The 10853-nt window shown below is 42.3% G+C and overlaps 2 protein-coding genes across 6 annotated transcripts in view; one reads left to right on the top strand and one right to left on the bottom strand.

The window, feature by feature from the left end:
• The window catches only part of LOC143336783 (protein EFR3 homolog B), a 30147-nt gene extending 26256 nt beyond the window's left edge, over positions 1–3891 (top strand). For all 4 annotated transcript variants that reach the window (XM_076757114.1, XM_076757111.1, XM_076757115.1 and 1 more), the window contains 4 exons: positions 126–174; positions 337–443; positions 550–599; positions 1313–3891. In XM_076757114.1, the coding sequence (XP_076613229.1) occupies positions 126–174; positions 337–443; positions 550–599; positions 1313–1418 (312 nt within the window). In that variant the 3' untranslated portion in view covers positions 1419–3891. The remainder of the gene's footprint in view (positions 1–125; positions 175–336; positions 444–549; positions 600–1312) is intronic.
• A 1057-nt stretch (positions 3892–4948) lies between these two features.
• Positions 4949–10550, bottom strand: LOC143336784 (pro-opiomelanocortin-like). Of its 2 annotated transcripts, none has more exons than XM_076757116.1 (3): positions 10266–10550; positions 7230–7353; positions 4949–6365 (listed from the first exon to the last, which is right to left on the bottom strand). In XM_076757116.1, exons 2-3 carry the CDS (start codon positions 7344–7346, stop codon positions 5778–5780), a joined length of 705 nt encoding a protein of 234 aa, XP_076613231.1. In that variant the 5' UTR covers positions 7347–7353; positions 10266–10550; the 3' UTR covers positions 4949–5777. The 2 variants fall into 2 exon arrangements, with proteins under 2 accessions (XP_076613231.1, XP_076613232.1); XM_076757117.1 differs by lacking the exon at positions 10266–10550 and adding an exon at positions 9381–9778.
• Between the last annotated feature and the right edge of the window lie 303 nt (positions 10551–10853).

The raw sequence follows: 10853 nt of genomic DNA on the forward strand, positions 1-10853 counted from the left end.
CTCAAACTCAGATGTATTCACCTAAAGGAAGTTTAGCATTTGTCCAAAACATCAGCAGAGAGCTTTTCACCTCTGAAGATAGATTACCTCATCACAGCATTGTACTGATTTGTTCTGTTCTGCAGAGGACGCCAGCAGAGGAGATCACATTTGAAACCCTGAAAAACGCCATCGGTACGTCCACTCACACTTCTGATTTGTATGAATGAGCCTTCATTATAGTTGAACTGCAGTGGATTTAATAATCTAAATACAAATGCCACATTGTCAACGTACAATATGTACTGCAGCATAACGCATTACTGAAATTTAAACCCTGTTTTTGTCTCCCTCTAGTGGACAGTGTGGGCATGGAGGAGCAGGAGAGGGAGCGGAGGAGACAAGTGGTGGAGAAGTTTCAGAAGGCCCCCTTCGAGGAGATAGCTGCCCACTGCGGTGCCAGGGTACAAAAACAACCTTTTCTCGTTATCTATATTGTTTTTCAAACTATTTTTTTTCTTGTTTCAGTGTTGCATTCTTGTCTTACGTGATCCTTTTTGTCCCTTCTAGGCCACACTACTGCAGAGCAAACTTAATCAGATCTTTGAGATTACAATCAGGTAAGAGACGGTACTGAAATCGTTTTTTAAGACTTCTAATTGAAAGGTGACCAGTGCTATTTGTAAAACATTACAAGATTACTGCCATTAAAAAGCAACTAGTTATGTTGGTTATACTGTCCAGAGGGCGTGTAGCCTACTGTACACCTACCTTTGAATAGATTTACTCAACCGTCGGTGCATAGCCTCGTCTACGGCCCACAGTCTGTAACTCAAGCTAACAACAGGACTGACAGACGCAAGATTCCCTTTACAGCCCTTTATCAATGATTGATTGATAAAACTTTAAATCAAGAGGGTGGGGGGGGCTCAGTGAATACAGTCTTAACAAGTTCATAAAACATGCAATTTCTTTGCAATTCAGCTGCAGTGAGCAGAGTTGAATTATTTAAGTGGAATCGGAGGGTACCTGAGTGTTGTGGAGCTGTGCTTAGCAGCAGGTGCTTCTTCACATTTGAAGTAGAGCTCTTTGCAGCTGACAAACACTCAGGCACAGTTTGCATTTAACTGTGACGTTCTCGTGCCTTTCACCCACAAATCCCAACGACGTAAACATTTTGACAGCAACAGATATTTGAAAACATAATGACTGATGGCTTCAATTTCAAAACTAACACATCACTCCTTACAGCAAAAAAGTAATCTGAATACCCTGATGTGACTAAGTGATTGATGATGATAATGACTGCTATATGTTTCCTCTTCCCATTCAGACCCCCGCCCAGCCCGTCTGGAACCATTTCGTCAGGTTACGGCCAAAGCCAGAGTCGATCTGTCCCCATCTACGAGATGAAGTTTCCTGACCTCTGCGTGTACTAGACCAGAGAGTCCACCGCAAAGTTACAGAACTGTTTCAGTTTGAGGACAGGAAAGGGATTTGGGGGAGGGCTGGGACAGCCGACCCTTACCGTAAAAACATCTGGATCACAGACTCAAACAGCCGCAGCAGATGAGGAGGAAACCACAGCTGTTTGAAGCCGACTAAAGAACAAGCCACGTCTTGATTAACTTAGCTGACAATTCCCAAAACAGGCTAGCTAATTTCAATAAAAGCTACAGTAGAACAAACTTATTTCACGGATTCCCCTCAGTCCTCCTTAGATCTCTGTAGGAGCTCCACCGGGTGGATTTTCTAATTAAAATTTCCAAGAACTGTGAGGACAAATTGAGACAGACCGAAAGTTATTTCATTGGCTTTAGGGTGAATTGTCTCGCTGCATGCCCCGAAACTGGACATTTTTCATAGCGCTGCAGTTCTTTTGGCCCATTTGTCCCTCACCAGGTGCCATACTGCCCTTGATCACCAAATTTAATTGGCCAGTCTTGCTTATGTGTCATTTTAGGTTTTATTTATTTGTTGATTTTCATGGCCAGAAGGAGCACGTGTGCGTTCATTTAAATTCCCCTGTCAGTGTACGTTTGACTGAAGTATGGACAGATACATATGAAGCTTCCTCGTCCCCCGTGTTACTCAGCCCATGAACGTCCTCAGTGTTTAATGCTTCACCGTTTTTTTCGTTTTGTCAGTTTAGTGTTAGCCAAAAGTGCTTTTTCTTTCATGACGGGCATTTATTTTTTTGCACCTAGTTTTTCTTTTTTACTAATTATTATTCTGTTTGTCTCGAAGTGAGTGTGCCTTACAGGTGACTCAAGTTACAGCATAAACAAAAACACGCTGCGCCGCAGTCATGTCCACACTAAACTTGTGAAGCGTGATGTTTACCAGACCAGACACTAGAGGATAATTAAGGATCTTTTATTTTTCTCCTTTCCATATAAATGTGTATATACAGAGAGATATATAAATCTTTAAGCTGATGTACAGAGTAGGGATGTTTTTGTGTCTGTATATATACTGTATATTAATTCTAATAATTTTAGACCGCCACTGCACTGATTGTGTCGATAGATGAGGGAGGAAGCTACTTAATTAATATTCAGATAATTTTATTATAACCTTGCTGTCAAATTAGTAACAAGCAACATGAAGTCAGAAAGGTGTATGGACGAGGGTCTGAACAGCCCACAGCAGAGATCTGCGTCATCTCGAAGCCGGTAGATCACACTAATGAAGTCTGGAGGTGTCCTGATAAAGTATTTACGCGTCCTTTTTGATAGAATCGTGGAAGAAAACAAGCTCGGCTTCATTTCTAGCCGCTGATGTTGAGACAGCACCACAGCCATGACCTGCATCCTCATCATCCTCAGTCTTTCTGGAATGAGTTTGCACTCTCTTTTTACGCCATACTGCTGCTGCTGCTGCTGCTGCTGCTGCTGCAGCCTCCGAGCTGTGCATCCGTCTCCTTCAGCAAGATTTAGATAAGTCTAAAAGCCATTTTTGTGTGTGCGTGAGCACATAGACACACACACACAGGTATGAAAACAAAGTATAATGGCAATAATTTGGCACTAGCCTGGCTTACACGGCCCAACCGTTGGTAGCACATCCTTTTGTGTGTTTGAAATTGTACCTTCTGTCGTCGTGGTGCTGTGATGGGTCCGTTTTGTGATGTTGTAAGAGAACAACCCTCCCGCTCCTGCGCTTCTGTGAGTTAAATGCATCGGGTGTGAAACGTGTTGCAGCCATCTTGCGACCATCTTGTTTAATGTAAACAACAAAGTCTGGTCTGTCCCTGATCGTCATGTGTTACAGTCCAGTTTTGTCCTTTTTTTTTTTTTTTTTACAATGTAGTGCCCTCTGTATGCGTATTTATGTCCACACATGCCAGTGTATCAGATCGTCGACCCTTCTTGTCGGTGCAGGCGCGTGAGTGAGTGCATTTGTTCATGCGTCTATATGAACATTCATGCAGATGTGTGTCTTAATCGTCGTTATCCAAGACCAAACTCTTCAAACACAGTTTACAGTTTTCGTCCAGTGACTCTTTACACCACATTAGTGAAGAGCAAGCTTTCTAAGAGCAATGTGCAGCTGTCTAAACCTTCCAGTGACACCTTGTAAAACTGTCTTTTCAGCATCTTGCAACTTCGCAGTGAAGACCTGTAAATCTGCCAGTGTGCTTGTTGTCAGTGCATAGTGTTTAATAATGTAATATTAACTGACGGTAATCCAATCTTACTTTTGCCATTACATGTCTGGTTAATAGATCTGTTTACAACGTAGTGCTGTAGGTCAAATCTATTCATTCTGTGAACTTTGCACTTTAAAAACTGGATTACCTAGTGTCAAAGGCAGCTTTTACATGGAGAAAATGCCTTACGAGTGTCATACCTGACTTTGCATGCTAGTGATGTTGCTGTGTTCTACAATAAATTTGTCTGTAACCACAAAGGCTCTGTTTCCGATTTCACTCTGTTATTCTTTTCGAATGTGGTCTGCATGAGGAAGAGTAAGCAGGGTAGGAATATGAGGATTTGGTTGCAGACACAGATAACTGGTTAACTTTGAGCGCTTTGAGTCAGTGGCAGTGTTCACCATAGTATTAAATAATGAAGTTTCCTCAACAGTGTTCATAGTGTAGTTCTCTGCCTGCCTGTAACAGACAGTAATTTGTTTCTGTTACACTTCTTGCCTCGGTGCTTCTGTTATTGCCATGCCTGCCGTCTGTTTCAGAATTAAATTCAAGTATTTTACCAGTGTCTTTTCTCCTATCGTCACATCCGTCAACAGAGGGCTGTTACAGACATCCACAGACTTCCATGAACTGTAAAAACTCGACTCCCTTGCTTGTCGTCTAGTGCCACCATCAGGCCATAAATATCATTTTTCCAGTGCTCTGTTTTGAGAGGAAAAACCTGCAGGAGTGAAAACGTTCCCTCCAGCCCCAGCGGCCTCGCTCAGCTTGCCTGTAAATTCTTCTTTTATGTCAAGTTCAACCAGAAGCTTCACAGGAAGCATGAAAACTCAAGCTCAAGTCCTGATGCTGCACATTTCTTCCTTTTTTATGCAAATCAAGAGTGTGTTGCATGCTATCCCTTTCTGCAAAGTTGTGATTTGTAATTTTGGGCTCCATCATTTCCCCTGTTGATAGTTTAAACTCCTGACTGCAGTCCTCACTCGGTGCAGATTGTCTGTTTGGCACATGACAGGGTTTCTGAAGGGGTTTGCTTTCATCTAGTAAATACTATGAAAGTTTACTCAACCACTGCTCCCTCAGGATGTGCATCTGTTTCTTCACTCACAGGTGGTTTGTGTGGATTTGTCCCAAGACCTGTTTTCTATCTTACAAATGCTACCACTTGTCTTAAAAATATAGCTCACATTTGTCGCTCCAACAGGTGTTTATGTCATATTTTTGTCAGTCATCAGCTTTCTCCATCTGTCACCAGTAAAATTTTGTCAGTTCAGTCAGTCTGCGCTCGTCAAATAAATCAAATACCATTACTGCTGCCACAAAAAGAATTATCTTTAATATTATATTAATTTACAAAAAGACACCATTCTGGATTTTTAAATGTACAGTATGTAACATTTGCACATTAAAAAGTCTGAAAACAACTGGACCTATGTCATATATACGTTGAGTTGTGTGCTTCCTTTGACCCAAATGTTTCCAACAATGTCCAAACACAGAGAAATCTGTAACTTTACTAACGGTGCGTTTCATGGTGACACAGGAAACACCAGATGATGCATCAAGGGGTGAGAAAGAAGTCGCCGAGCGTGATGAAACGCAACGTGAATCAAACTCGTATTGCCTCGTCAGATAGATTTTCATCGGCAGTGGTTGTTCACCACTGACGACAACAGCTCCCATGATCCCATGCTAATTGTCATCAAACTACGTCTTTTGCCTTCTTTGTTTTGACTGAGAGACCGCTAGCTGCAGAAATTACATACTGTGTATTTAAATGCTGTCCTCACGCCCACCTCTTGCCCTGGGAAGGCATTCTCTGTTTGCTTCCTTTTATGAAACCTTTTGATCAATAGTGACGTTTCCCACAAGAAAAGATACTCCTCCGAAAGCTTTCAGGTCAGACCAAGAAGGTGAAGGCAGTCTGCGGGTGCGTCATCGTTTTATTTAACATAAAACTGCCTTGTTTCTTTTTGTTAAGGTTTTAATGACACAAACCTTTGGTTCAGAAAAGACATTCAACAACATGCTGATGATAGCGACAAGCTTCTGTAGTTTAAAATTAAGATCTGTGGGTACTAACATGCAATGACTATTAGACTCTTTCAGCTTTCCGGCCCTCCCCCTCTTCTCCATCCTCCATTCAGCCCATTATCCTCTGCACATCCTTGGCTATAATGTTCCTGAAGAGCTTGGCCAGCTGCCTCTGAGGTTTCTCCTCCCACGTCTTCATCAAGCTGCCATTACGTTTAGAGACAGGTGGGCTCCCCCATCTGAAGTGACTCATCCGATAGGTCCCGTCTTTCCTCTGCTGCGAGCTCAACTGGACGTGTGACTTAGAGCCGACCCTCGCCCTCAGCAATCCCTGGTTTTGGTGATTTCCTCCATTCAGGTCCCCCTTTGCTTCATCATCGTCACTGCTCAGCTGCCTGCGTACCAGAGGGGCGAAACTGCCCTCAGATGAGCCCCCTCCCTCCAGAGAAGTGGCGAAGACCTTTACAGGCCGGCGTTTACGGCCGGAGGGTTTGCCCCAGCGGAAATGCTCCATTGAGTAGGAGCGTCGCCGGTCGCTGTGGGCTTTCACATCTGACGCTGATATCTTGTTTTCAGGGGCCAGGGCAGCCAGAAGGATGCTGAGTAAGACGCCATCATCATCGTTAATCTTCAGGGCCAATGCACTGAGGTCTGGTACCTCAGTCTGGATCACAGACATGCAGAGGTGAACACAGTCCTGTGTGGAAAGACCACGGAGACACCAGCAAACAATTTAAAAAGCATTGTTATCTGTCATTCATGAGCCGCAAGAAGACTTGATGGTGATACACAAATGGGCAATTAACTGGATTTTACTGCTTTGATACTGATTTATTGCAGCGGATGCAGCAGATTCTGATCATTATTATGCAGATGACACTCAAGCGTCCATGTCTGAATCACCACATGAGTTTGGCCCTGTGGACTCCTTGAATATGTACATTGGGAAAAAGTGCAAACATTTCTAACTTATGTCCATATAGTAGATTCATTTAAAATCTTGTTGGACTTAAGACTTTTATCTTTTTATAAAAGCTCTCAGAAGGCTGCCGTTCAAGTCTTAATACAGACTGAGAAACACATCTCTCCAGATTCAGACCCATGCGTTTGGAAATGCTGCTACAAACAGTTACTGTCATTATTGATTAATCTGCCTTTTCTAATACTGGAAAATAGTGAAAAATGCCCATCAAGACATCCCAGGGCCCACAATGACATATTAAAATTGCTTGTTTCATCCGAAACCCCAAATATATTCAGTTTATTGTTGCAAAAGACAAAAGCAGAAGCTCTTCAATGTCTGAGGAGCCAGAATCTGAGTCAAATTGAATTGAATTGAATTATTGAATGTTTGTTTCAGCTCCAACTTGCTGCTTGTTGATAAATCTGCATAATAAATTCTGTTCTGTCTCAGGAAACAATCTCAGCTCAGGGTCCATTTAGGTAGCTGCTCTGTAGCTTTCAGTCATATCACCATATCATAGAGTTTGCTCTGTTGTCATGTGATGAAGTTGCATATTCCATTGAAGTAGAAATAACAGAGACGATGGAGGAAACCTACCAGTATCCTTCCCCTGTTGCTCAGGTCGCTGCAGATGGTGCTTTCCCAACACATCGACCCAGACCCGGGGGCGCACACTAACGCCATCACCAGCACAAACAGCCACAGACACACCATCTTCAGTCTGGCATTGAGGACAGAAACACAAGTGAGGCTATGAGCTGAGAAGAAAGTCAACCACAGCAGAGGAACTCTCTTCAAAACACAGGAATGGCTTTAATAACACAACAGTCCCCACACGCTCAAATATCTGTTTGATCATGCCCAAACAGGAAGAAATTGCCACTTTTGTGTAGAAATACAGCAGGTGTCTCCTGATCATTGCACTTGCATAATGCTTTCCTCCCTTCCTTACATAATTTGACGCGTTTCAACACCATCTTTGAGGTAATTTGTGGATTTGTTGCCGTGTGTGTGTGTGTGTGTGTGTGTGTGTGTGTGTGTGTGTGTCAGGGCTGAATAAGAGCTGCGAGTTCAAACACCATTCATCAACATTCCCCTTCCCTGCCGGCATCACATGTACTGTAACAGATGGTCTTGTTTATAAGCAGCACATTAATCTTACTCAAAAGTGGTTGATAATGAAAATGCTGGAGAATGTGAGAGTGGAGTCTTTCTGCAGGAGTTCCCAAAAGAGGTTCGTTTAAGGTTGAACACTGAGGGAAATACTGAAAATATTATGGGCACTGGAGTCGGAAAAGGTGGATTATGCGTTTTTTCTTTTTAATGAAGGGACTTAATCTTCTTGTTTTGGGAAAGCGGATCAGATTCTTTGTATTTTTCTTCCTCCAGATTCAGATTTGATATGATCTGTATCTTGGGAAAGTATGAAGAATGCATCATATAAAGTTACAGCTACAATCCTCCAGATTTTCATGAGATCAAACACAATTTCTTGATCCCTCTTTTGGAAAGCTTCTCTGCATATCCATTCAGTGTGTTTACATTGAGTAATTGCCTCTCATGGTATCAGTTTTTATTGTTAGTGGCGGGGTCCGCCACCCACACGCTGGTTTCAAAATTTCCTTCACACACACACACACACACACACACACACACACACACACACACACACACACACACACACACACACACACACACACACACACACACACAACGTTTACTGTTCAACTTCCTGCAGAGTTGTATAAACTCAGGGTTAATGAAAACTGAACATTTTGCTGTTGCTTCACATTAAAAGCATTGAATATATTAACCATGGGGTGAGCAGGAAACAGAGCGAGTTTGCCATGCAGTTTTTGCACTGATTCCATTCTTTCATCAAACATGTGTCTACAAAACAACAGTTGTTGTCAATTTAAATTTTTTTGCGATGGAGAACTGAAAAAAGACAAAAAAAAAAAAAAGCTAGTGTGGGCTGTTGTGTGTAAAACTACTTGCTTTGCACACAGCATGAAATGAGATCGTGGTTGGCAATGGCATGATGGGAACAGGCTGATAATTGACTGCCTTCTTTATTAAAACAAGGTGAATTTCTTTGGTTGTGCAGTAAGCAGATACACATTTGACTTGTGGGATTTCTGACTGACATTAACTTGTTAAATCTGAGAGTGGAGCTGAGTTCAGGCAGTTTTACAGGCAGTCAAATGGTCCAAAGAAAATATTAATGGCCCCGGAGAAGATCCTGATTTTTAAAACATTAGTTTCTGTCTTCCTTCCCCACTGCAGTCTTCTCCACACAGTCCCTCAGCTGTGTTGATATACATTTTCCTAGTGGCTGAAAATTGAATGTAGTTCCTGCTGGAACAGAAAAAGAAAAAGGATGCCACAGTCCCTTTATAGCTCTCCAAGGGCACACAACAATGATAATGATAGTAATTAAGTAACTCATTGCTTCAGCGGATAGGCTTTGAATTTCCTCACCTACACTGCGCTTATTTAATGTTAAGACAGAGAGCCATGAACCGAAAGGTCAGGTGAAATGACTTAAAGCTGCTTTGTGAGAGTTAGTGGCACACAATCGTTGCCTTTGTGCCAGTTTAAGGACTGTGATCAATGCAATGATGCATGCAAGGAAAAGGCTGCATTCATAGTTATAGTTACATATCAGAAACAATACACCCATTCTTAAGTGATGAGGAAGATTTACAAACTGCGTCTTTCAATAGATCGCAGCACTGAATGACTTACCTTATGACACATCCCCACCAGGCAGACGCCTCCTGATGTCTCCTTTTTGCTATCCTTATGACCACCTCTTCTCTTCCTCTCTTCCCATTTTAAACCATTTTTTTTTAGAGGTGAAATCTTTATTTTACAGAAGCTGGACGATGGAAAATAAGTAAAGTAAAGTTTGAGATTAAACACTGACCAATTAGTCATCACCGGTACTAGATATTAATATTTTTAAGGCTCCATCATAAAATCCCATCCCCACCTTTTTTCCACGTTCTTCATCTTGGTGCATTCAATGCCTAACAGGGGATGAGTTCATTTTCATTTCTTTGTTGGCAAATTGCATCTCGCTGTTTCTTCCTCCCTTCCCTATTATTCTAAGGAGTGACTCCTTGGTGGGCCATCGTCTTTGTAACTCTGGCAGAGACTCGGCTACACTCTTCCTACAGTATGACTCACTCAGCTGAGCTCTGCTTTCCACAAGCATACTCTGATGAAAGAAGCCCGAGAGCTGCAATCAAAATAGATTGTAACCATATGACTTAATGATATATGGAGTTATTTAAAGTATGTGTACAAATTGGATCAGTATTAGTTGTATGTTAATGGGAAGCAATTCACTTGTCACTCAAGAAAGCTATGCATATTCTCCAAAAACCGGAGGTGTGACTGTGGATTATACATGCACTTAAAAGATAATCCACAGTAAATGCAGCTGTACATGTCAGAAAACATCAGATCATCCCAAATCAATCAGTCTGGGACTGTGGTTAATCAATGCAATAGTGCTCAATCGTTCAGAAAAGCAAGAAGCTCACAACAATCCAGATCCAGAAGAATCCACAAAACAAGTTCAGGACAATTTCTTTTCTTTCTTTCTTTCTTTTTTTTTTTGTTTACCTTGTCCAAATGCTCTCAGTTCCTCTCTTCTTGTTTCTGTCCCTCCGTTTGTTCACAGATCTTCCAGAGTGGCGACTCTTTGCTGTGATCCCTCTCCTCCTCTGCTGCCTTCTCTCTGCTCTGTGATGAAATGCTCGGTTGGAGAGGGTCTGCGGTTCCTTCCTTCCTTAGAGGAGGAAAGCTCTTTTTATAGACGCATGAGGTACGGAGCTCAGAGTCTCAAGGCCTCGGGGCGTGATTGAGGTAAGGGGTCTCCTGCTCCTCTGTGGATGGGGAGGAGTGTGTATTTATGTGTTTGTGTATGGGTGGTGTCAAGGCCACCCACACACTTTTTAATCAATGGCGCAGCTCACGTCACCAGACAACAGGTGAAGCGTTAGTAAATTAGCTGATAAGTTGCTGCCTTGCTCTTCCTCCTCTGGTTGTTGCAGTCTTATAAGCCTTAAAGTAACCTTAATGGCTGATTATTGATATGTTTTGGGCTCACTCAGGTTCATTTCTCGAGTGCATGTTTTAGTGATAATACACTAATGAAAAACAATTCATTGGTGGATTCCTGTCAATCCCAGACCGTAAATCCCCCAAAGG

This window comes from Chaetodon auriga, chromosome 18 (assembly GCF_051107435.1).
Source record: "Chaetodon auriga isolate fChaAug3 chromosome 18, fChaAug3.hap1, whole genome shotgun sequence".
Taxonomy (NCBI): Eukaryota; Metazoa; Chordata; class Actinopteri; order Chaetodontiformes; family Chaetodontidae; genus Chaetodon; species Chaetodon auriga.